Source organism: Kryptolebias marmoratus, linkage group LG4 (genome assembly GCF_001649575.2).
Source record: "Kryptolebias marmoratus isolate JLee-2015 linkage group LG4, ASM164957v2, whole genome shotgun sequence".
In the NCBI taxonomy this organism is placed as follows: domain Eukaryota; kingdom Metazoa; phylum Chordata; class Actinopteri; order Cyprinodontiformes; family Rivulidae; genus Kryptolebias; species Kryptolebias marmoratus.
The window spans coordinates 8,549,343-8,576,365 of record NC_051433.1 but is presented as its reverse complement, the minus strand read 5'-3'; the positions used below and the strand labels follow the sequence as shown (position 1 = coordinate 8,576,365).

The 27,023-nt window shown below is 39.6% G+C and overlaps 1 protein-coding gene across 4 annotated transcripts; it reads left to right on the top strand.

Annotated features, from left to right (window-relative positions):
* Positions 1 to 2,930: 2,930 nt before the first annotated feature.
* LOC108231702 (rho GTPase-activating protein 40) lies at positions 2,931 to 26,200 on the top strand. 4 transcript variants are annotated; one of them, XM_017408946.3, is made up of 16 exons: positions 2,931 to 3,027; positions 5,948 to 6,085; positions 14,683 to 14,906; positions 15,888 to 16,108; positions 16,688 to 16,766; positions 17,538 to 17,686; positions 18,617 to 18,782; positions 19,086 to 19,177; positions 19,576 to 19,653; positions 20,669 to 20,828; positions 21,466 to 21,548; positions 22,202 to 22,408; positions 22,693 to 22,836; positions 23,020 to 23,171; positions 23,339 to 23,394; positions 23,889 to 26,200. In XM_017408946.3, the coding sequence occupies exons 2-16, from the start codon at positions 5,979 to 5,981 to the stop codon at positions 23,993 to 23,995; spliced, it is 2,025 nt and encodes a 674-aa protein (XP_017264435.1). In that variant the 5' UTR covers positions 2,931 to 3,027; positions 5,948 to 5,978; the 3' UTR covers positions 23,996 to 26,200. The 4 variants fall into 4 exon arrangements, with proteins under 4 accessions (XP_017264435.1, XP_017264436.1, XP_017264434.1 ...); XM_017408947.3 differs by lacking the exons at positions 2,931 to 3,027; positions 5,948 to 6,085 and adding an exon at positions 8,409 to 8,594; XM_017408945.3 differs by lacking the exons at positions 2,931 to 3,027; positions 5,948 to 6,085 and adding an exon at positions 10,678 to 11,135.
* Positions 26,201 to 27,023: the final 823 nt, after the last annotated feature.

The window sequence follows — 27,023 nt, the reverse complement described above, 5'->3', positions numbered from 1 at the left end:
AGCAAGTACCAACATGTATGTGGAATAGTTGCTTTAAAAAAAGCTAACCTGATCTTGTGCACATGTTGAGTTTCCAGTTTCAGCTAGAGTTCCAGCCCCATGCCACCTATGTTATGCAGTGACACAATTTGAAACATTACAGTGTGCACACGAATACACACCATTTGGCTGCAACTCTAAACCTACAACTTATCACTGAGTAACGGCGATGTGAGAATCTATTCAAAGCAATCAACAAAAACACTGCGAATTTAAAAAAAAAACATCTCTCTGCTCATATTCATTGCCTCTTTGCTGCTTTTAAAGCTGCTACAATAATAGATTGTGTTGTCTATTATTGCCTCCAAGTGCGCCTTCCAGTAGGAAATGCTTTCATCTGGCAGATTCTCCATCTCCATGGTAACGACCAGCAGCAGCAGCAGGAGGAGGGGGGAGTGAGCCGATGACCAGGAGGAGCAGCTCTGTGGGTCCCTGAAAGGAAACAATGGCAGGAAGAGAGTGGGATGCCTTACTGGCCCTCTGTGATCTTGACTGCTCTGTCTCTCTCTCTCACACACACACACACACACACACACACCAGGCTGACTATAAGAAAGCTGAGCTGCCAGTGACAATAAAAACAGGATGTCAGAAGGAATTTATCTGTCCAGGAGGAATCTCTTTGCAGCTGCAGACACACGGCGCAGCAGGCGGAGCGAATGAGTCACTCTGAGTGTTGCAGTATGTAAGGAATGAGATGTAAGCGGTACAAATTGTTACTGCTAATGTATAAATGCGTCTATGCGGTGAGTGATTTATTCCTTAGAAACGCAACACCTGTCAGGCAGCAGAAGTGAACGAGTTTCAGCTGCCCAGTGGAGCTCAGACATCTTTTGTTAGGCAGTTTGCTAACAGACATGTGGGGGGCAGCATTAGTTTTTCAGTGATCTGAGCAAAAACCTAACATTTATCTGCCCCGAGGACCATGTCTACCTGTTCAAAACATCATTCCAACACACAAAGACGGATGTTCAGAAATGTGTTTCTGGGTCATCTGACAAGTGATGAAAGTTATGTGCCAGACAACACAGAGCTACAACCCTGGAGCCGTAGATTTGCATAATTGAAAAAGTGACAAATAAGTTTTACCACAGATTTTTCTGGGATGGAGTATAATAAAGATGGTTCAGAACCTATTTGTGACAGATGATATTCTGAAAACAAACAATAGTAGAACTTTTTGTCACAACATTTTAGGGAAGTGGAAGCCAGATGTGAGTCAGATATAGCTTCTCTTGGTTCGGAGAAGTCGCTGCTACATTGTTCTGGTGTGTTTCTTCATTACTGACCTTGCAAACAGCAACATTTTTAGCAGAGGCTTTGGTTGCTGGAACATAAAATTAACTGAGCTGCATCTCGTGGCCTTCATCAGAGGACGGAACAGCGTTTGATGACCGTGAAATTATCAGACAGCAGATCTCGACTGAGACTTTTTCCCGCACGATTTTGTTTTTGAAACACACACACAGATTTAACCCTCCCGTGGCCTTCGGGTCAAATTGACCCAAAGTTACAGGGGCTTCTTTGCCTCTCTCTGTCTCTCTCTCTCTCTTTTGAGGGCTTCGAATTTTGAGTGAAAATTGATGTTGCATAAAGACACCCAGTGGTTAACGTTCTCAGATAATTCTAAAACTCTAATTCTAAAATTATTTTGTTAGAACCACTGTTTCTGTGACACAACCAAAATGCAAAAGGTTTCTCTAAGCCGATGCTTTGATGTACCTTACTGAGACATGGTTTGCATTTGTCCTCACCGCTTTCCTTTTATTTTATTAATGAGATTCTCATGCACGCAGGAACTAATGCAAACCTGATGTATTTAGGTCAGATTGTTCCCTGCCTACAAGTTGTTTTATCATCAAAGGTCATGCAAATGGATTCATTTTACAGTAAAATGATCCGGTCTATCAGACGGAGGGACAATACTATCATTTCTGCATTTGCTTAGGCTGTATTGTGCATGCTCTACAAACATAACATTTTCAGAAGATGTATGTAAAACCTTGAGGTTAATATAAAAGAATCTCTTTCTCTGATTCTCCTGCATCTACTGCATAGGTAACACACACAACCAACCCCTGAACAGATTTTGTGTTTTATAATCAGTAGGAATTTAAATTAAACACTACATCAAGTAATGTGGATCAAATTATAAACAAGAGAAAATGTTTAAATGTAAGTTTCAGTCATGTGTCATATGTGTTAGCCTATGTAAAAAAAAGTGTTAATGTGATTTATTATGCAGTATAACTTTTTCATGTAATAATCAAAACACTTGCCATTCATTTTTATTTTGTTCTTCCTCATATTTTACCTCAAACACATAATCTAAGGACCAAATTGTAAGAATTAAAAGAAAAGATTAAAAAGGGTGCTGTCACCCTAAGGTAAGACTACATGTTTAGATTGTTGGAATGAAACCACCTGGAAACACATTTTGTCTGTGGAAATTTGCAATGCAGGTTGACATAAATTCAACAGAACAATGCTTCTTTTATTTCTATAAACTACATTTCAAACTCTTCTTTCCTTTTCATGCTTTTCATTAATTAGCTCCTCAAAGAGCTCCATCCATCTTCCCATCACACTCACCTCTCTTGTTAGAACATGAACATTTGTTTGTTAAAGATAGAAATGCAAATGTCTTAGAATTTTATCCTTTGATTTCTGATTTGAGGAGGGTAATCAATAAAAGTATTATTTTGGGCTTAAACAATCATTTTAGCCACAGCAACAAATGACCAGGCCGGATAAATTAATATAGAAGCAGTCTATACGTGATGTTCGACGTGATGACGTCAAGCCGCAAGGTGAGAAGGATAAACGTAGACGTTGGCGGCGGAGAGCAGCAGCAGCAGCAGCAGCATACTGGGCTTTCTCATCTCTGCTCTCCATCTGGTTGTTGTTGTTTTTAAACACATGGAAGAAACTTCACTTCGCGCTCAGTCGAGCCGTCACACACCGCTGGCGTCGATGCTGTTTTTCCAGGTAAGCCACTCTTTTTTTCTTTTTTTTTTCTTTTTTTTGTCTTTTATTAACTGTCACTCAGTTGTTGTACTTACACTTGAACCCTAAGGCTTTTATTTTCCTTTTTCTTAAATGTAAGTATATGTGTGTTCTTTTTGTTTTTTTAATGCGTTAAATATTTTTGTTTTATTTTAAAATTATGTGCTTAGTACGATACCTAATCTTTGCGTTCGCCTTTGTGCTGCTGCTCTCCAGCGTTTCTGGTTGCTATGGGTGTCAGGACCCGTTGCTATGGGCGTGTTCTTGTGCCCTGCACGTGCAGCTTCGCTCGGGCGAGCGGGATCCGCTGCCCATTAACCTGAAAGCGTCAGGAAACGTGATTTTTTTCTAATAAATTCAAATTAAATTGTCTTTAGCTGATGCTTTTAACTCTGCTTACTGTGCGGGCGATAATTCATAAAACACAAAAAATAAAAGTATGGCCTGAAGCAATGCCCCTTTTATAAACTAATCTTTAACCTGGTTACTAAAATATGTTGACTAATGAATGTATTTAATTGATTGAAACAGTGTGCTGTAGCCTACTGTGGTCTCCACAATCATCTAGTTTTAAATAAGTTTTAAATAACAATAGCAAGTTTAAATAACAATAGCAAGTTTAAAATAACAATAAGTAAATTTAAAGATTATTTATCCCTAATTTTCCTAAGCATCTTTGCCAATGTTGCAGAAAATTGCGTGTTTTATTTTTAACAATAGCATCTAAAGCAACAGCACCATTTGTGGGAATTACCTTGTTTGTGTCAGTGTTGACAATTGTTTGCATATCTGTGTTATTTACTATAATTTGGCGTCTGTAGCTATAAAGAGACTACTACTAGTTTTGTAAAGCTTGCAGGGACTGCTGTGGAATTTGTCTGGTCTCTGCCTGGTGCACCTAAACAGTCACAGGCAGACTAAAATGTCCAGGTAAATTATACAGACAATGAAGTGCCTCATTGTAAACTAGTATAATAGCTGAAGGCTTAGACTAAAGGGTGTGTTCTTTGAAATCTAAACAACAAGAGTCAGTCCAAAGCACTGTGATTGTAGTAATCCACTTTAAGTCCATATGGCACGAGAGGAGAAGGTTCTCCAGCTGTCACTGCGAGTAGCTTAAGCCGGTCAATTCCTGTGATACTTTAAAGGGCTTTATCTGGAGACACTTGTATGTTTTGACTGACGCAAAGAGCAGTCTGTTTCCAAAAGGCACATGGATTCAGAAATGCCTGTAATACGACCAAAGTTAATATTCAGATGTGGATAAATGGGTTCGTACCCTTCCAGCTCATTGAAACGTGCTTTGTTTCTCCTAAAAAGTGGTTGTAATGTATATCTGCGTGCCTTGTGATAAAGTGAACAGAAACAATGGTGAAATGAGGGAACAAACATGCCACCGGGTAGTTTGGTAGAGCAGAGAAATCAAAGGTGAGCTCAGAAAGAAGATTATAGGTATTCATGTTAAAGGTAAAAGGCTACAAGACTGACTCCAAGCAACTTCACGTTCCTCCGATCACAGCTGCCAATATTGTTAAAGTAAAGTATAAGGTTCACGAGGCTGTAGCCAACCTCCCAGGATGTGAACGCAGGTTGATCAGACGGATAGTGTGGAGGATAGAAAAAGAACCAAGGAGACCATCCATAATCATTCAAGCTAGACTCTAAGGTCAAGGTACGTCACTTTGATTGCACCATCCATCGCATTTTGAATCATAATGATCTTTATTAATGAAGACCCAGGAGGGCTCCATTAATGACAGAAAAACACAAAAAAAGCAGACAGGAATTAGCCAAAATGCATAACACATTTCCCTGCATCTGTACATTAGGCGAGTGTGTTGAGAGATGAGGATAAAAATGCAGAGTCACTGACACAAGGATAAAAGGGAAAACTATTATTGTGTTGCAAAACAGAACAAAATGTGCTGCAGTGGTTAGAGGTGGCATGTAGAATCAAACAACAAACATGAATTGTGTAAAGAAAGCTTTTTCATTATTAGTAAGGGAGTAAACAAACACAATGCAGATGTGGCAATTTGCAAATTACTATCACGTGTTAAATCACAAAATAAAGCCAACAAACGTTACAAAGGAGAGCACCCTACAAAATAAAACAGGAAGTAAAATCTAAAAGGAAAGCTAGATATTATAAAACAGAAATAAGGCTTTTGTAACATAAAACACATGAAGAAAAACAGTTGAACACTAAAACAAGGCTAAAAAGAGAAATGCTATTAAGTCCATATTTTGTTCATTATGTCATTTAGTTTATTCCAGTAGGTCATGTTGGAAAATAACTGTGAGTGTGAAGGAAAAAGTTACGACATAAGTTGTCACAATGTGTTCAAGGAACTTATTTAGTGCTGATCATTAAGAAAGATATGGTTACACACAGCAGATCCTGAAATGGTGTCAGGTTTCAGGAGCACATGTCCTCGCTCTGTTTTGTTGCCTACTTTTTATTGTCAAATTAGAAAGTTATTTGATAATTAAGTCAGACTGAAGGTCCGTAACGTAGTTTTACGACAATGTGCTGCATGAAAAGGAAAGAATTCATGAGTCATATGGTCCGATTAAAAGATCCAAGATGCCATCAGACCAAAGGTGGTAATTATCCTTTTAAACTGAACAAACCTGTTTATCGTTGAGCCTAATCATAGTCTGATCGACATGGCATCTCAGCTGAGCTGCAAACATTTAGAGGTTAACTTATTACTGTATCTTATGTTGTTGTGTTTTGTTTTTTGTTTTTTTTCTCAGACAAAAAGAAACTTTTTGCATGTCGTAATGTGCTGATTTTGTTTTTGGTTCAAGCATTAAAATCAGTCATAAAGCTGCGAGTTAACTTGTTTACTTGGTCAAATAATTGCAGCTTTCCTTACATGCACTTCCATTCTTCCAGAACGAGTTCAACCACCGTCCTGATGTGATGAATGAATGTGCCAAACTTTACTGCCGTAGATAATGATGCAAAGCCACATGCACGCTACAGTGGGCAGATACACGGAAAAGAAATCCAGCAGCTGACTTTTGCAGTTGTGTATGTATATATATATTAAAGGTTTCTCCTGCTGAACATTTTTTTCATTGCCTCAGGTGTCTTGTGCTCGTAATTCAGCAATCCACCACATTTGCCTTTTTGTGCTCATTAGATTAAAAACAAACTTGCGTCAGCTGCATACACTTCATTACCTTGTGCATCTTTTTTTAGCCTTCTTTGTTTCATTGTGCTTTTCCGTCTGTGTGAATGAGCATGTATGCAATCTGCTGATTTTCTGTGGACATTTGGTCACCGCTGACTTGTTACTTAGACCATCTGGAGGTGTTAGAAGCGTGGGCTTCTTTTCTACATTAGCTACATTTTAACTCACTCTTGTATCGTTTGAACTCTCCTCCCTCGTCTTTATCTCTCGTGCACATCCCTCCGCTTATCTGTTCTCGCCTCCCTTCCCCTCCTGTCCACAAAGGCTCAGTGCCCTGATTGCCAAAAGGTGGATGAGCGGGGATCGGGTTGAGCTGGCCATCACGTGCCATCTGCAAGGTCACATGAGGAAGTGCCCTCACATTCTGCACTCTCCTTTTTCTTTGAGCGTATTTGTGAGCTAAGGAGGCTTGTCAGGGCGAGACAGAAAGGGCTCGCCTTGCCAGGAATGACGGTCAGAGAAAAATCAATTAAACGGAAAAAAATATATCTAGAGATGAGTTAAAGGAGAGGAGAAAATGAAATAGACCTAATGGTTCAGGGAAGGAGTTAAGGAAGTTTCATTGAACCTACTTCCTCAGCTTAGCTAAATGGATCTGGCACTGTGATAATAGCCAACAAGAGCCAAAGGGTTTAAATATTTGCATAGATAGTAGAAGACTACTCAGTTTGGAGTCTGCATCTGAAAACTCTCCATTCAGAAGGCTACTTGGTGGGTAAGATGACCAGTACAACTTGAATGCCAGAACAGATCTTACTCTGTGGCAGCATGCAAAGTCTGAAAAACCAAGCAGAAAAAGAAAAACGTGGCGTTAGGACTAAACCTTGAGTTTAACTATATGATAAATTAGGTTAGGTGGAAAAAGCTGATGAGAAAGGCAAAGCTCCAAGTGTTTGTGTTTGTCTGGTTGGTGGTGAAATGATTGTAAGAAGTGTTAAAGTGCAGAAATGACAGGATGATATCTTACACTCTGGCCAACAAAGAAAATATCATGTTTACTGCCAAACATAGATAAAATATTGATTTAACAAACTGCTGGATTTGTTTTAGGAACATTTTAAAAGAAGGATGGTTTCATTCAAAAAATGCATCCAGGAACTGATTAGATAGACCTAAACAACACGTAGAACTGACAGAAGAGGTTTTCATCTTAGAGAGAACATTTCTTAGGATAAAATAAGGCAAGAATGTGTGTTTCTGTCAAAAAACAATTCCTTTAGGAATGAGATATTTTAAAAACATCAATAAATTAAGTTACTTATTTACCCTAGACTTTGTTGATCAGTACATTTAGTTTTTCTGTTTTCTTAGTAATTGCTTATTTTGAGGAAAATGCAAGAGAAAACATGCCTGAAATTAAATTAGTCAAATCAAGACTCAGATCTTTATGAAATCAGATATGATCTACGTCTTTGTGGTTGAGGTTTATTTGCTTTGTTTTGTAGGTTAAAAAGATAAAAGTTGTTCAGATCAGAATGTATAAACAAAATGTTCAGTCTTGGTTTGGTTCTTAAATTGTAACAAAAGGCACAGATTGTGTTATTTACTGTTTGTGAATGTTCTCTGTTGAACATCAGGTTTTTTTCTGCCCTTCTTTTTAAAAGGTTTGTTTCAAAGTTTAGTTAAAGGACCTCGTGTCTCATGCCTGCCTTTGAAATCTTTGTCAGAATACCACTGAACAAAATACTTTGTTTTTGCTTTTGATAGTTTTTTTTTATTCATCTTTAAATAAGTTACATTAAAGCTATGAGTTACTGATGAAAAGCAACACACTAAGGATCAGAGGTCAAGTTTTGAAAAACTGTTTCTATGTTTGTGTTTTATTGAATAAATGCACGAGTAAGCATACTGCTGCTATAAAAAGATGCTTCACACGTCTCCTTGTCCCAGGGAAGGATAAAGTTGCAACATAAGAAGTCAAGTCACTGAGTCAGCATCCCAAACAGGCCTGCAGTTGTTGGGTTTTCTGCTCCATCCTTTCAATCCTCTTCTTCAGCTGTGGCAATACCAATCATTCATGTAATATTTTTCCTGTGCCGGTTCCAGCCCCTGCCACCAGCTCAGCCACTCAGCTTCTCTCCCTTTCCCTCTCCATCACATTTTGTAGACCTTTCCTTCTCCAGGATGCGACGTGGTGACGTCCCAGCCAGCGCAGGCAGACTGTCCCCGTTCTAATGTGCTCGCATGTTGAGGAGATTACAAGGAAACAGCTTGCCAGAGGCAGGGCTGCTGTTTCCTACAGTTTTCTGCAATCTGGGGGGACAACTGCAGGATGCCATGGGGGAAAAGTGGCTCGGCAGCTCTGCTGCTGCTCTCGGGCAAAGTCATCAGGCGGGTCAAAGCCAGGTAGGATTAGGCTTTTGCTAGAGGCTCCAGTGAGGTTTAAGACTCATGTAAATTAGCAAGCACTGTCGCCCTAACTCTGTCCGATGCAGCTTTGGTTGACTGCCAATAGGTATATATTTCTAATGGGGTTAGTGAACCAAGTAAATATTATAATATTAGAGTTTGGAACAATTTTTTTAAGTTTGGGTGCTTCATAGATTTACTGTGATCTAAAAATATAACTTTCTCCGTCTTTGATTTTCTGTATTTCATTGTGCTTGTGGTGACGGGTTGAGAAGAAACATGTTTTCAGTATCATTCGAGCTAATTGTTGCATTCTCAGAAAACTAAGAGGCTTTCTTCACGATTCAGCCGTAAAGATTAAATCCTGTTCAGCAAGCTGCTTTTTCAGATTGATTACTGTAGTCCCTGAATGTAGGTGTTTGTTGGGGCTGCCTGGTGTTGTTTCACACAGTTTCAAGTTTGAACGCAGACAGCTTCAAATGTGTCTATTCTTCTCTGAGCACATGGCTTCCTGTTGATTCTTTGTGTTTCGCCAAGGTCCATTCAACAAGGTACAATCCCAAACAGCCTGACATTTTCAGCTGTCCTTTTTTAAAATTAGCATGAACTATGTGCTTTGTCTTGTGGACGGGTCCTATGTTTATTTTGCAGGCAAGTTAGCAAGTTACACCTAAGAGAACAATTAGTTTCCCTTTTTTTTGCAAGGCAAAACACAGAAGGCAAGAGAAGGAATTTAAGGATATTTTATTTACTTGTAATTTATCTCCAGGAAGCTTTAGTTTGATGTTATGATCTCAGTTGTTCGGTCAGCCACATGTGTTTTAGATCCTTTTAAAGAAGAAGATTCCAAGTAGGGTTGTCTTACAAACGGCAGAGCTCTTCTGTGTACTATGAAGAGCAAGTTTCAATAGAAATGTTCTGATTTTTAATTTAAATGCATGGCAAAATAATAGCATCATGAGACATTTGACACAGTGTGTTTATGTATGTTAAACTATAGTGCTAAACTATAGACATAATGTAATGTGTTGAAAACCCCAGAATATTTTCCTCACTCTTTAACATTCACCTATAATCGTGTCTTGTCTTGTGAGTTTACATCATCTGCTGTCATGAGTGTGACATGAGAGAATGAGGGGAGAAGGACAAAAAGGTGAAAGTGGGTGGTTATTTTGAGGTGGTTGGGGGTTTCAGGCTCACTCACAGATGATGCTGACAGACCCGTCACACTTGTGAAACTTGAAAAACTTTCACTTTTTTTTTTGTAAATTGATCTTTTCATGCTTTCTACCTTTTCTCATACATCCCCTCCACATCCAGCCACCTGGGAGTCATTTGTCAAGATTTTAACCAGACTCAGGTATGAGGTTGGACCAGGAGCTCATGCTATGAGGTCATGAATGTTGCAACAAGGAGCTTTTTTTTTTCTACATTTAAGGCATTAGTTGATTCAACACACCACATCCTTAAATGCCATTTAATAAGTATGTGCTATTTAAATGTAATTAATTATGTGCAACAGGGTTCGACAGCACAGGTTGTAGGACTGGGAAATAAAGTTAGAGAGGTTAGACTAAGAATGTTTGGACACGTGCAGAGGAGGGACAGTGGGTATATTGGTAGAAGGCTGTTAGAGGTGCAGCTGCCAGGAAAAAAAGACAAAGAGGAGAGATATGGAGGTAGTTGGAGTGAGGACAGAGGAGGCAGAAGACAGAATTAGATGGAGGAGGATGACTTTCTGTCTCGACACCTGAAAAGGGAACAGCTGAAAGAAAAAGAAGTTTAAAAAAATAGGACTTTATTTTTTGATCTCTTTGATCGGTTCAACACATCCAGTATCCTAACAAATTGTTCCAACAAAGTACCCTTAATGAATGAGCTTGTGAAAAGTTATCTATCTCACTCTTACATGCAACTGAAGTTTTACTAAATTTATATAATATAAATCAGGCTAGTCAGTTTTCACCTGTGCATCGAAGTCCACCTCTTTTAGCCTAAAACAAAGACTGTTTTTGTTGTGCTTCAGACAGTATTTTGAATGGAAGATTTTTGAGTGGCAGGTAACAGAGTCTTGTTTAGACCAGAGAAGAACTAGATGGCTGGTATGTACGTAGGGAAGGGTGCGTCACCTCAAAGTTTGAGGGAGGGGACAGGTGAGAATGTTTTCATAGTGAGAGACATGTCACTCCCTCCTGGATTCCAGGCATAGCTCAACTCAACATCCCAACCAGCCTGATGCCACGCTAAAGGTTCATTCCACTTCCTACGCCTGCTCAGACGAACTTGAACAAGTGACAGATTTAGATCGCGCTCACATGGTGTCGAGCCACCGATACTGGATAAAGCTAGTTTCCATGCAGGACTGTAATTCCCGGATTCCTTCAGCACTGTGGACATGGTAGGCAGAGAGGAGGTTGTGATGAACAGAACTGAAGCCAAAATGCAGTTTGAACACACCGCATTCGGTCATTTTAGGCGCCATCCAAACGCGTTTCGGGGCAAGCGTTTGAAGCCATCACTCCACAGGAAAAAACCCAGGTATGTGTGAGTAGTAAGACTTGATAAGTTCAGAGCACAATGCTAAATTGATCAATGTTTTTGGAAGAGTCAGAATCGTCTGTTTTTAGAGTGAAGTTGTGTAGATGGCACATTCTGTGATACAGAAAAAAGGAAAACTTTGATGTCAAGATATAAACACAGAGATGGCTGAAGGTGTTGACTTCTCTTAAATGGTAACGCTCTCAATCCAATCATTTCCACTTCATGTTAACTGCTGCTGTTGTCTTTGATGTTTTTTATGTTGAAGACTTCATATTTTTTTAGATGCCAACTTTTTAGCACATGTTGTGTTTTCTTTCAGCTGTGGTGTCTAAAAACATACAAAGACACACAACCATTCACACTCCCACTCAAGCCTTGTGACAGTTTATTACCAATAATTCTAATTGCATGTTTTTGATCCGTGGAAGGAAAACCCACATGTGTACAGGGAGAACATTTCCACTGTATGCTAATATCTCATATTTTATATTAATTGATATCTCACACGGTGACTTCTGGAGATAGGCAGCAGCTCCACACAGCCTGGAAAAGAGAAGCGGGTAAAGAAAATGGATGGATGGATATAATATTCATGAAACCTTGTTACTTAATCTGAACAAGAAATAGAACTTTTCTAGAGCTAAACAAATTAATTTATATTTGGGAAACTACAGTTTGTACTCTGCTGGAAATAGGAACCATGCATGAAAAAGCAGGTTAAAAAAATGGATAAATGGGCATTTGGGCAAACTGAAAATTATGTTCTGGAGTTATTTAACAAGCTAACATGCCTAACATTTGCTGGCAGTGAGGAATGCTGCTGCTATTTGTTCAAGTCATACTGAACCTGCAATTCCCCAGGCTGCTGCCGTAGATGGAATGAAATGCTGGTGTTTACAGGTGACTTAGACATCTAAAAACTATCTGGAGTCTGATCTTAAAGTCAGTATGAGTTACAGAACAATTAATTTAGACTGATAAGACATGTTTGAAATTAGTGTGTTACAAACAGATCAGATAACAGATCTTACTTCAGCAAACAGACAGTAATGATTTGAGCTGGAAATCAATGTTTGGTGAAATTATTTTTATTTATTGTTACCAAGTTGCTGAATTTCATCAGATACTAAAATAAAACGACTCTTTAGAAACCTATATGTCAGGGACCACACAGGTCAGCAAGACAAACACACAAGATTTGAAAAAAATAAAAGATTTATTTTCAAAAATCACCTTTTTTTTTTAAATAATCTTTGTTTGGCAGCCAATGAAAGGTCCACATAACAAACTTGACCTCAGGGACCAACATAGGAAACTCAAGCACTAATTACCCTAACTGACTGACACTGGCAGGAAAACTATAATGGCTGTTCAGGCCATTCTTACACAAGAGAGGGAAACACAAATGAAACTAATTACAAACTCACTTCAATAAAAAAAACAAAAACTAAATATACTATATTATTTACAATGTCAAGATTACCAAAGAAATGTCAAATCAGACAAACTAAACCCAAACCCTCCCCTACTGCCATGAAACCCAGTGAGGGTATGATCCCAATTTATGCAGATTTGATGCAGCTGGGACGCTTTTCAGTGACTGGCACAGCGACTCCAGCAGCATCTCCAGAAGGAACTGGTAACTCAAAGAGATAAAAGTTAATCATAGAAACATACTAAATAACCTGCAGCAAGATTTGGAAAGAAAAAAAAGTTAACCAGTGTCAAAAGGGGCAAAAATTTTTTTTTTTTAAATAAGCTGCATAAAGATTTAAATGCCCAGTTGTGTGATATTTGATTTGTTTAAACATTTATATTTAAAGCATAACAAATACTACATGAGAAATACTGAAGGTACCACCAGAACTAGCCGACTGTGATATTGCTGTCACACCACAGAAACTGACCAGTTGAGCCAAAGTTACCAATCCAGTACAGGAACGTTATGTTTTTAGTCTTCATCTAAAATCTATTCAAGAACAATTCTTGGTACTTTTATGAGCTTCATTTTTTACATTTTTTTTCTTTGACATGAACTGGATCAGACTGGACTGCCTATTTTGACATTAACCATAGGTTTCTATATGGTGGAATGTAACCATGCTTGTTTTGGGAATCGTTAAACGTTAGCATGTCATTTTTACTCAATGGGTCCGTTTGTAATTGGGCCTTCTTAAGAGTATGTTTCCTTTCTTGGAAACATAAAAAAAGGCCCTGTGATTGCAACAGGGTAGCTGTGGTAGCTTTATTTAACACTGGCGCACCTTGCCATATGCAGTCAGATGTATTTAGTCTTCTTGCTTACAGTTAATCAGAGCTTTGTATTCTCTGTGATTTTTCTGCATCAAACCAGTCTGAATCTCAAGCTGCAAATTACATTTAGATTTGGGTAATGCCAAATTTCAATGTGAAAACTAAAAGTTTCACAATTCTACTCAAGACTGCTTGAATTAAGCTAAAAAGGAAATACAAATGAAAGACCAAGAACTGCAATTAAGTTTGATTATTCACCTTCACAACATTGATTAAAATAACAGTACAGCAGAGTGTCCAAGTCAGTTTTTTGTGTTTCTACAGGTCTTCTTGTTACTTGCCATGAAACAGTTTTTTTTTTCTTGTTGTTGATGTTGTTTTAATTAAACTGAATTTCTGTTGAAACCCTTTAGCACCTCCCTTGCACCGGCTCCCCACCCCCGCAATGAAACTGGTTTAAATCATTTTATCTGATCTTGCTTCAGCAGACCTGTAAATGTGAGCATGCATGAGAGACGACTTGGAGACACGGTGGAAAAAATGCCAGTTATGTCTGACCTGGATGCTTCCAGCACGCTAACTTTGTCTCCATCTGCAGCGATGATGGCATGATAAGCCATCTGGCATTCAGATTTGCTGAATCAAAGAATGTGACTAAACGGCACACCACTGACTTGAGTCAGCAGACTGCTTCCTGTGCCTGTGTTCAGGGGGTCACATTTTAGTGCCTCAGGGTGGGAGCGATCCTGCCAGCTCAGTGTGTCCTATTGTTAGCAGAAAACTGGGCTCTGTTCAGACCTACGCAAGGAAAGCAGGCTGCTTTATCGCTGCTTGTGTTTATAAAAGGAAACCACCTGCAATTTTAGAAAATGTGTCATTTATTTTTATAAAAACCCTTATTGTATGATTCAGATTTCATTATTAGAGGCTTTTATTCACAGAAATGTTTTAGTAGACAGAGGGGTGTGCCCCTAAAGAGAAGATTTCATAGTCCTACAGTGACATCTAGTGGATTTTTTAGGTATTTTTCCTAAAGGCCACATTTTGCAAGAACAATAGAGACCCCCTTTGTGTCAGCTCGCCATCTCTCTCCTCACACCGGCCCTCCTTCGTCCCACTCCTTTTGTCTCTCCATCTGTCTGTGCGCTCCAGGCCGATTCATCCTTCCAGCACCACCTCAGTCTTCACCGTTTTGCCTGTTTTTTTTTTTTTTTTACGCATCTTTGTGTCCCTGCCCATTTGTTTGCATGCATGCGTGTGATTTCTTTACGTGTGTGTATGTCTGCACCAGAGATCCCAGCCCCACCGAGATGAGCGTGGAGCCCTGGGCCAGCCCACAGGACCAGGCAGCCGCTAAACAAGCACACAGCCCACACGACTCACCTTCTCAGGACCAGGAGACCTTCCCCGATAAAGTGTGCGTGGACTCATTCTGGCATGAGGTTGAGACCATCCAACAGGGGAGTGGTGACACAGATCTCGGCTGCAGCAGGAGAGACTCCAGACACTCAGAAGGTAATTACTCTAACCCCGGTTCTGTTTTTTATTAAGAGTGGAGAGAAAGAGCAGATACAAGATGGTTTATGTGAGAGCTTTTCTAAAAAAAGGAAAAATGGTCATACACAGCTGCTCACAGAGATCCTCCATGTTCTCCATGGAATGATTCATTTGCCATGGCAACATATCAGGTTTCTCTCATGTGGCAAAGTAGCACTCATCATCACCATGACGATACTTTCAAACAGCCTGTGATGAAGGGATTTTAGGGACAAAAACCAAATAGATCATCCTAAATGTTGTCGCCTTCGATGGGGTTTTCTTTTATTTTGTTTAATGAAATGACCAGATTTCATTTTGCTGTTTAGCAGATCTTTTTAATGTATGGGAAACAGAGGCACCCCTATTTTAATCCTCTTATTATACTTAATATATACAAATAAGTGCTATTTTATGTTTTCCTTGTTTACCTACTAACTTACTATCAGCTGCTTTTATTCCAGTTAAAGTTTTGTGTAAGAAGAGACTCTTTCTATTTATAAAAAAACCTTTTGTAGTCATAAAATCTGATGTAATGTACCCCCAGATTAGGTCTTACTGTTACTGATCATTTATTTCATTACGTGTGCTGCTCATTATACAAACTCATTCACCTTACAAATTAAAAACTGTCCTTGTGTGTGATCGTTGTTGAGAAACCATTTTTTAAAACTGTATCACATTTTTAGCTTTAACTTCTGTAAGAAGTTGGCTTTTCATGTTTACATATAATTTGTCTTTAACTGGACTTCGCCACAAATCAGTTTACTCATCAGCGGAGTTTTAAGTTTGAGCAAGAAGTGTTTTTGGAGAAGGTATAACTGTCACAGTTATAAGTAATCCAGTATGTAACTTTCTTTCTCAAAATAAATTAAACTGTTTTAACATTCCTCATGTGCACATTCATTTAACCTGATGCGTGTTTATGTCTCAGTACCTGCTTTGTCTCCGTGTTTTCAGAGGGAGAACAAGAGGAACAGTGGCTGGCCGACGCTGGCTTATCAACCCTCATCAGCGAGGACGGTGAGGATGTAGACAAGGCGTTGCTGCTGTCCACTCTGACCAAGACGCAGGCGCTGGCTGTTCAGCGTCGACTTGACTCCTACACACTGTCCCGCCGTAAACGAAACAAACAGCCGCCTCGTGACGTCCGGGACATCTTCAGCTCCCCGATCGCGCAGGTTGGCACGAGGAAATGTAGCACAAAAATACCATTTAAAGAGAGTTTATTCTACAACTCACGAGAGATGTTTGTCTCGCGCTGATGTGCTTCCTGAATAGGTTTCACCGAACCTGACAAATATAAACAGAGCACATCAAATTTTTGTGTTCACACAGACATTTATTTCCCAGTTTTAGGTCTACTGATAGACATTCAGGCCAACTTAATGGGAATACTGTTTGAATAAAAGAAATAAAAGTAACATGTCTTATCCCCAAGTAATTGTCAGGGGAAGACTTCCAGTTTCCTGTTTCATACAGGAGGACTGACCTATAACAATAAAAGCAAATCCCATGTAAAGGCCAGGCTTTGTCTGTCAGCCTTAGAGAGGAACAGAAACCCAGCTCCTCTGATCGTTATCAGAGCTTTATCAAAGGAAACACCCTGTATTCCTTTGTGTATTTTCTTAGAGAAACTGAGTAAAACACACATTTTACTCCCGGGAGTGCAGAAAGTATTTCAGAATTGATATTTATAACTGTTAACATAGAAAAGGCTGAACGTTTGTTTTAAAACTGCCAAAACTCCCTTTCAACAGACCCTGCTGCCAGAAGCTGAGAATACCGAAGACCTTACGCAACACAGTATGGCTTCAGTTGCCAAAACACCACTTTCAGGTAAGAACTACATGAAATGACCAGACTGAGTTAAGACACACCTCACTAATGATAAAAAAACACTTTTTTTAATGCATTTAAAGGCAGCTGCATCATCGCAGTGGCTGTAGTTGTTTCAGAAACATAACAAAGTCCAAACTTCACTCCATGATCAGTTCTGTCGATATCTGCTCATTCTACAGATTACTCAAAGCTTTAACCCACATTACCTCCCTTTTATGAGGACAAAGCCCAAATAAGTGTGGCGAGCAGTAGATTTGTCCTCCTGATGACTGATTAGAGTCATCTGTCGGTTTCTCAGGTTTAGATTCATCTCTGGTTAACTTTGTGTGTCAGCACGCCACTGCTGGAGAGAGTCCGTGTCTGTTTCGTGGCTCTGTAATGAGCAGGAAACGATCTGAATATTATTTTTGGCTATTTTAACACTGAAATAATTCACCTCAACTCCAACACCTGTATATTTATTTTAAATAACTGAGATCAACTCAGAGCGCACTGATGTTTCAGATAAAGCTTTACTTCAGTTAATTGGGATACTACTAGGTAGTATTTTTGTTTTTATTCTGTATTTATTCTCTTTTTTTCATGTAAAATAACACTAAGATCAAAGAGAAGTTATAGATAAAAACGTTTCCTCCTTGTTATGTTGACTTTTTTGTGTTTTTTCTTCCTTGTCCTCTAAAGTTTCACCTTTCTTTTCTTCACCTTAATGATATGTTTTCAGTTGACTTCCTTCACTGAAATAATATTTTTCTTTTTGTGTATTTTTAGCCATGACGTTAGAGCATCATCGAGGCGCTCCTAAAGAGGAATTCCTCATCACAGACATTGCTTACTGCGAACAGGCCGTCATCTTCATCAAACAAGCCAAATTTCCACAGAACAACAGCCAACACAGGAAAGAGGATGGCACGCTCCCCGTAAGCACCCGATCTGTTTACGCCTCCTCTGCTCATTTTTCCTTTTGGCTCCAGGAAAACCTTTGAGGTTTTTTATTTTTTTTTTTTAATGTTGTTTCAGTCAGAGAATTTAGAGGAAGTTTCTTGAAGTAGTTTAGCAATGAACCAGAAAAAGAATTTAAAAAGAGGGAAACACTGGTATGTTTTTCATTGCATTTTAGTTTATCAGTAGACAGATAAGCCAGTTTAAACTAATCTAAGTTAACATACAATCCTACGTAATGAAAAACTAAAAAGGTTTCAACCCTAGGAAGATTGTTACAATCAATTAGTCTTCTAAAAATATAAATGTATAATCAGTGTAGTTTCTAAATCAAGAGAATTTTATTGAACATTGTGCAAATTTAAACACTTAAAATATTGTCCGAGTTTGTTTAATCAAAAAAAACTTTTTTTTTTATTTAAACCCACATTTTATTCTGTATTTTTTCTGACATGTTGAGATATTAACGTTTGAAACTTTAAACTCAGTCCAAAAAGCCACCTGTGCAGGTCAATAACCAATAAATTATTTTCAATATTTTTATTTTGCCAGGATGTTTAATCCATTTCATCAGGAAGCAGCGGTTTAACTTTCACTAAGTAATTCCTGTGAGTTTAAGTCCCAGTTTAGAAACGAGTGTTTTGTGTTCAAAGACCAGCAGGTTTAGTTTCTGTTTCAGGCTAAATAAATTGTACTTGAATTTAGGAGAGGGGTGGTGTTTTTGATGAGTTAGTCTTGTTAATTTTAGGTAAATATCCCTCTGTATGCGAGTAAATACAAACTGTTTAGTTTTTATATCAATCACTCTTTCTCTTCTTTTTGTTTTAATATTTTGTTCTTATGTTTTGACCGTCATCATGAAAAGTTTAACTTGTTTTTTTCCTCCTCCCCACCTTCACCATCCTCAGCGGGTGGTCTGCCCCAAGTGCCGCTTAGGAGTGACTCGAATTCAGGATCTCTCCCATGCCGACATGAAGAAGGTGCGTCAGCTGGCGCTCATCGACATGACGGCGCTCTGCGACCTTTTGGAAGTGGAGGTGAAGCGGCACAAGATCGGAAAGAGGAAAATCCCAGGTGAGAATTCACCCTGCTGAATCATGTTCTCATAAGACTGAGAACACTCAAAAGATGAAACAATGTCTGATATGTTTGTTTTTAAATATGAAATAAACTAAAGGAAGACCAAAGCGGATATTAATATTATTATTCTACATGATCAGTTCTACACAAACTGCCGCCATTCACTCCTCTGGCAACTGTATATTCTGTTTTTTTCTGTAAAAATGATTCAACCCTATGTGTTGTTTTCCTGATGGACAGAATCTCTGTGATGTTTTGAGACGATGTTCACGTGAGACGCATGTTGATTTCTTACAGAGAGCACACTTTTCGGGGTGCCTTTGGCCACGCTGCTGGAGAACGATCAGAAACAGAAGCCAAACGCGACCATTCCTCTCTTCCTGCAGGCGGTGTGTATCTGTCCACCTCTGACTTTGCACAGCCCATAAACGTGTAGTACATGTGAAACAGTTTGTATGTTCTTACTTACAAATTACATCTGTTATTCAGTCTGTGTAAGAAACAGTGATGGTTTTTGGATTTTTGCTCAGCATGTCTTACATTCTTGCCCTTACTGAACATAATAAGGACAGTCGAACTTTGTGCAGCGGTAATAAAGCCATTCATTTATTCACTCATTCATCCCAACCAGCTTTAGTCTTTCAGATAGAGGACATTAAAATGTGTGTGAGCAGGTGCAAGGCTTTGACCACGCCCTGTCTGCAGCAGCAGTTACAGAGTCCAGCCAGCAGAGGCATGCAGGAGATTCACAGCTACAAACATCTGACTCGAACATTTCTCTCTGCAGTTGTTATCGTTTCTTGAGAAGAAAGGAGTCGATTCAGAGGGGATCCTGCGGGTTCCCGGATCTCAGTCCAGAATAAAGGTACAGCACCTGAAAAGACACGAGCCAACACTTCATTTAAGTAAACCTGCCCTTTTTGTTTCTCATGTAAAAAAAACTGAGTTGTTCTATAACCTACATGGCATTCAGAATATTGATCATTTTTGACTATATAATGCCAAAAATGCTCAAACATAAAAGCAGAAAATCAATTTGCTTCGCTTAGTTTAATTAAAGCTGACATTTAAAAGAGATCCAGTGAAATAAGATCGATGGTTTTTCAGCAGCTGCTGTCAGATTGCTTTCATCGTGCTGTATTAACTTCGTTATAATAAAGCAGTTAAATCCAAGTGGCCACCAGAGGGCATCAGTTATCACTAAAAGGTAGAAAATCCCTTTTAAGAGATCATGTCTTATGTCTTATAATTCCTAGGACTGATCTGATAACAGTGATCATCCAGTGTTGTCTCAGCTCATTTTTCTGTTTCAGGTGTGACAGCTTTGATCAGCTTATTGATTACTGTTTTTTATTTTTTTGCTTTTAAAAAGAGCAATGATGAAACACCAAGGCATACACTGTAGTTCCTGTTCTGAGATGGCTCTTTGACATTTACAAAGCTTCACGAGGACATGAATGAAAGCTATTTTAAGAATTAAAAGTAAACCTTTAAAAATAAATCAGTCAACAATTATCTGCTTTTGTTTTTTGTTTTACATCAACTTATAAATCCAGTTTGCCCTGCTGGTCTACATTCTGCCCTATTTTTCTTGGACCTGGGATCAGTTCCTGTGAGAGCGTGTCTGTCGGAGTTGTCAGAATGTTGGTTCACCCTGTAAACATTTGTGTCGAAGTGTTAGAAACTGCTCGTTCTAAGGTCCACTGCTACAAGGTGTGATCGCCTTTTTTCTGAAATCAAGGCAGATCAGTTTGAATCTCAAGATAAACAGCCTCTCTGGGGTTTAGTCGAGATATTTTTCCGACTAACTGTGCTTTAATTGTGTCATTTAAGTGAGAAATGTTGGCACCTTCCCTTGAAACATTATTTCCTGTCTGCAGCTGCTGCAGCAGAACCTGGAGTCCAACTTCTACTCCGGACACTTCAACTGGGACGAAGTGAGTCCAAATGATGCTGCTGCGCTGCTGAAGAAGTTCATCCGGGACCTGCCTGATCCGCTGCTCACCGCAGAGTACCTCAACACCTTCAGCGCCGTCAGAGGTCAGTGGATGCTACTCAGCAAATCTTCTAAATTACATTTGTTTACAATGTCAGAAGAGTGTGTGAGTGTTGAGATGAACGTTTAACATCACTGGGTTTTTTTTAATCAGATATTGTCTGAAATGTTATTGTAAATGCAACTATTCTTCCACTCATCTCCTACATCCAATGTCCAGATTTCCTGACTGCTCATCAGAGTTCAAATCATAATTACTGAAGTCTCTTTATGATGGCAGTGCCGTGTGATAATTATCTTTTCTGCTCCGGATTTGAAATCCGTAATGAGATGAACAAGTTGATGACTTGTTCATGCGCCCCGGCGCTGCCACAAACACGCAGTGACGCAGCAGAGGAGATCAGCTGCTTTTACCCTGGTTTCACTTTAATAAAAGAACAGGTTGATATTAATATTATTTGACTGATGACTTGCTGATGTACAGTTTGTGAGGAGGATCGGTTGCAGTGATAAATGACATGTGACCACAGAGACATAAGCTAACAAACCTAATGACCACCGGTCACAATGCCATCCATCATTAGACATCCCATTACTCTCAGTCAAACGCAAAGGAAATGAGCATAGAATGTGTGTGTGTGAATGTGCGTTCAGCCTCTCTTACCTTGTTTTCTTCTTCAGACATCACAGAGCTGAGGCAAAAACTTCACATGTTGAACCTGCTCGTCCTGCTGCTGCCGGAGCCCAACAGGAACACGCTGAAGGTAAAAACAACACAACGCTCCGCACTTTGGTCACACAAACACAGGACGTTGTTCCAAGCCAGAATAAAAGATTTCGTTTCAGCACATGTAGAAAAAACAGAGGGTTTTATATGATATCAGGTTTTAGTGAAGTCGATTGTGAGAAAATGAAATCATCAACTATTGAGAAAAAATTTTCATTGTTTCAATTTTTACTGTATTCATAAACCAAAGCAGATTTTTCTGTATGTTTAGATGTAGTATACATATGTTTTTTTGCTTCTACTTGGATTTAACAGAAATGTGTCCCTCTTTGACCAAAGCAACTTTTTATAAAACCTTACTGAACAGTTTGACTCATAATTCACATTTCAAACTCTGTGTTCTGCTTTTATAATCGTGACTTGCTTTCACCAACACAAGTGTGCAGTCAGCTCCACTTATAGTAACAAGGAGCCTAGAAGCCTCCTGAACTAATCACTTTGACTCCAGCAGAAGCAGCTGAAACTCACTGTGTGAACAAACTCGTCAGCAGAGTTGCTATGGATGATTCATGCTCTCTAATTCACTTGTTTTCTGTTTCATATAAGTAGACACATTTGTTTTATACAGAAAGACATTTAAAAATCTACAATAGGTTTATGTATTTTCATTCGTTTATTTATTTTTTTCAGGCTCTGCTCGAGTTCCTCAGTAAGGTGGTTTCCAGGGAAAATCGAAACAGGATGAACCTGTGGGCCGTCGCAACCATTATGGCTCCGAACCTTTTCCTCCATAAGGCCGTCCCGAGCCGACTGACTGACGGGGCGGAGAAAGGACAGGCGGAGAAGGCGGCTGACGTTATGAGGCTTCTCGTTCGGTACCAGGACCTGCTCTGGACAGTAAGGACACTCGTTTACCCGACCACAGGCTCTGCAGATTTTTGTTTGCTCCTAAAACATCTGATTAATGCAATCAAGCAACATTCATTCCAAAAAAAAAAAAATCTGTAAACAGAAAAAGCTAAATGAGATAGGGTTTCTTTTTTTTTTTTTTTTTTTTTACAGCTGAGGGTACCAGAACAACTTAGAGCATGTTTTCATAATATTTTTGGCTCTGTTCTCAGTGTTTACTGGCATGAAATTGTGCTCATCAGAAATGCTGCGTTGTGTTTCTGTCTCCCCAGATCCCTAATTTCCTTGTTAGTCAGGTGCGTAGGCTGAACGAGAACAGTAATCGCCGTTACCAGTTCTACGATCGCCGCTTCAAAAATCTGCTGAAGAAAATCCAGCCGGAGAGCAGAGAGAAGCCTGAGAAAAATAAATCAGAGGTGAGCCGGGTTAGCTTCTCTACTCTGCCTGTTTTACTGCTTTAAACACAGCATGCGTCAGATTAAAACGAAATGATAAAAACGGTAAAAGTCAGCATCAACAGTTTGCCACAATGTGATTGTAAGTCTGGTTCAAAAGAATATTTAAGTCATTTCATCTGTATTTGTGTTTGTGTCCCGTAGCTGCGCCGCACAGTGAAGATCCAGGTTGGAGATCTGGTGAGTGGCTCTATGGATTTTCAGCTCGGCGTCAACACTCGAACCTCCGACCTGCTGGAACATTTTCAACGGCAGTTCCTCCGCAGCCCTGCCAACGGAAAGGGCAAAATGAGGAGGTACAAAACTCCAACAAGCCAATCCCATATTGATAATTTTATTATCTAGCACTCAGTCATTTTGGTGTCATGTCTGCCACCTGCTGAGTATTTTCTTCAAAGATTAAGTGTGATGTATATACATTTTAATTTCAAGCAGAGAACTAAAACATCTCATCTGTCAACAGAAACGGCTCGGTCTCGTGCCCGGACTGCGCCCTTTATGAAGTGGGAGGGAATATCGGTGAGTTTTCTCAGCTCTGATATGTGCATGTCTTTCTGCTCACTGAGCTGATGAGAGGAGTAGGGGGAAATGTTAAGAGACAAAGACACAAGGGCTGTACATCTGCAGTTATCAGAGCAGATAAATGCTTATTACAGACATGTCTGTGCACTCACATGAGCACGGGCGGAGTGAACAACACAGCAGAAACTTTTTCAGTCTGTTTCAGTCTGCGTTCTGATAAACATTTTTTTTAAAACTGCTTTTTTGTTTGCAATCAGTTAAGTCCAAAAATATAAAAGCCATTGTGTTTTTAGAACGTTTTTCCTGTTTTGTTAGTTGCTTTGGGATTTTAATCTGCCAGGCAAACAAACATTTAAAGATTTTTTAAATTTTTTTTTAACTGAAGCTGACAATTCATTGGCCAAACAATAAAATGTTGATTAATTAATTCATAATAAAGCTATTTACAACCACCACTATTGTATTAAGGGAATAATTTTGTGTTTGTGCAGGTGAGCACTGTCTGGACCTGGACACACACCTGATGGACCTGTACAACAGTAACCCCGGAGGAGAATGGGTCATCAAACGGAAACCCAACGGAGGCCGAGGCGTGTGACCCGAAGCCTGTGGGACAAAACATGAGCAGATCGAGGAACAGCTTTCAGAAGAGAGATAAAGACAGATTCTTAAACCCTCTTCGTGTCCTGATCATCCTCTGAGCAACAAGCAGGAGAAAGACAGATGGATGGAAGCGAACAGATTTGTGGAGGATCTGCCTGGAGCAGAGCCGAGAAACTGTGATCTCTTCAAAACCAACTGCGCTTTGTCTTCCATCCTCCACTTTTTTTGGTCTGTTTCTTTCCATCTTTTTTTTTTTTTTTTTTCCTTTTTGGATCATCATCATCGGTTTCCTGCGTTACTGCAGGGCCGCGTCGCTGCGAGCGAAAAGCTGCTTATGTGACTCATTACTTCCAACAGAGAACCTGCTGCACAGAAACGAGAAGAGAGGAGACAGTGAGCGGGCTCGGGGGTTTGTTTCTGGGTCTTTTCTCCGAAGCAATCATCTCCAACCACAAGCGAACAGATGGGGATGCAGAGCACCTCTGGCTATACTGAGCCCCAGTCACCCCCCACCCTCTGCCAGCTTCTGCTCCGAAAATGGAATTTTTTTTTTTCCCCGTTGTGGATTTAATCCAAGGAGAGAAAAATCTGATAAAGGGGTTTTCTTTACATATTCTGGGGAAAACCAATATAACATATGATGTGAATGAACATGAACGAGGTTTTAATTTTGTCAGAAGGTTCAGCTAAAGCTGCAGCTATCAGGAGCTGCTGAATCTGATCTACTTATTATCAGATCCCAGCTGCGTTTTAAGACCAAGACTTAAACTTTGTTTAGAAAGGGACTGAAATAAATGTGTGTGAGTAAATATAAATATATAAATAAATATCAGTAGACCGTCCAAGAATCCCTCACAAATCAATGCTGAAAAAGCCTGAAATGACTTTGTTTTTTATATATGTATAAAAGTGTTGCAACACCAAGAACTTTGGTACTTATACCTGTACCTCTAAAGGGAGGAGTTAGGCTCACAGTGAAGCTGGTCTTCATTTTGTCATTTTCAAACACTAAATGAAGCTAAAAGTGCTGAAGTGGCTCATGGGGCAACCTGGGATTATTATTAATATTATTATTTATATGAATGTAATACCAATGTTTTTGTTGTTGGTGAGTATTGTGTAAGATAGAGACGCCAGGATAATGTGTTTCTGCACTCTGTGGAGACTCTGCAGCGTTTGTGTTCATGATTCTTCACATTCAGATGTCTCTACATCTGTCAGTTCGATCCTTCTCCTGTTTAGTCACACTCTGCCACGGCAGGAGGACTGCTGTCGTTTTGCTTCTTGAAGCCATTCAAAACACAAGCAGCAAATGAATGTATTTCACGTTTTTCCTGCGCCGGTTGTCAATTGCTACACGCAGTCGGAGCCATGTTGTTGCTCCGCGGCCATTTTGTTGGAAGTGTCTTGCACGCGCTGCTCGATAGAGGAAATAATGACAGCGGGCCCCGCACCAGCATCCATCAACACCCCCTGCTCCATCTCTGTCACCCCTCCATAATGAACCATAATGGCAGCATCTGAAACACGGGGAGGAATCACATTTCTCCAATAAAGCAGGAGGCAATAAATGGCTGTTATAAATTCTGCGGCCCTCGCACCCAACGACCGCAGTGTTTGTGCGCGTTGAGCTTCATTACACACGTCCGATTGGCCTGTCGAAGGGTCGCGGGCACAGCTCAGTGCCTCAGCACAAAGCGAGCCGACGAGACGGCCTTCTGCTGACAGTCAGGAGAACTAGGTCACCTCTGAAGCAGCTTCCCAAAGGGTGAGCAGCGTGACTCCAAACACCCCAAGGAGCAGAGTCCATGGAGACTCATTGTCTGAACAGTGTCACCCCTTCACAGTACAGTAGTTCCTTAATGACTCTGTGTGTGTGTGTTTGTATATATGTAGATGTGTTTGTGTGTTTTAGAAAGAGGCTCAGAAACAGTGTTATTTGTATAAATATCCAGGGACTATCATGAAACTGAACAATGAACTCTTATGGGAACATTTGTTTCCAGCTGTGATCAAAGTGTGCACCTCTTAATGGTCGAGATTTGAGGCGTCCTCCAGCAGACGTCAGAATGTATATTTATGCTCTTTTCACAAAGTCCTTGTTTTTAAACACGTCTGTGAAAACACTTTTCTGTAGAAAGAAAACTTTTTGGAAAAAAAATGCTTCCTTTTGGCAATAAACGTGACTTTAATGTGAGAATATGATTTATTTCTTCATTATGAGCTAACGGCCATGGCTGCGAGATTGGTATCAGCAGGAGCATCATTCATCAGCAGCGCAGGAGCGTCCGTGCATCCAGACAGAGCAGAAAACATACATGTGTGAAAACAGGGACGGCGTATTGTGAAGGACCGGGTTTATTCTGCTGCAATAATCAATGGTGAGATTATCCTTGTAATGTGTTCAGGCAGAGAGGCCAGAGAGGCTCAGGCCACTGATTAATCAACACCACCACTCCTCCAAAAGCAGGGAAAAAAAAAAGTGCAGTTAACCGCTTCATCAACTCTGATTATTCAAGGTCTTATTGTGTCCACACGAACCCAAGAAAGACTGAAATAACAAAATCAATGCGTTGTATACTATTCATTATCGCCTGCCGCCATAAAAGGTGGACAATCTTTTAGTTGTTTGTGTCTGTGTTCATTTCTGTCTGTTAGCAAAATATCCTGTGAACCTTGTAATCACTAGATGTACAGCAGGTTAACTTTAACCTGATTTAAGATGATTGACCTTAGCAAACCTATAAAGGGCCACAACTCAGTTAATGTTACAGATATTGAGCTCAAATTTAACGTGGTGGTAGCTGAGAGTCATTCGCAACACTTTAAGCTCTAACATGTCACACGCAATTTTTATTTACCTCCTATATAGACGTGGAGGACGTAAGAAACAAACGTGAAGATTTTTCATCCTAAATTAAGTGATGAAATATCTTTAAACCTAAGTTGGCAGTGTGTTTCAGTCATCCCATACCCTGTCTTCATGTGTGTTGTGTTCTGTCAGCCTTATTGAAAGAAAACCA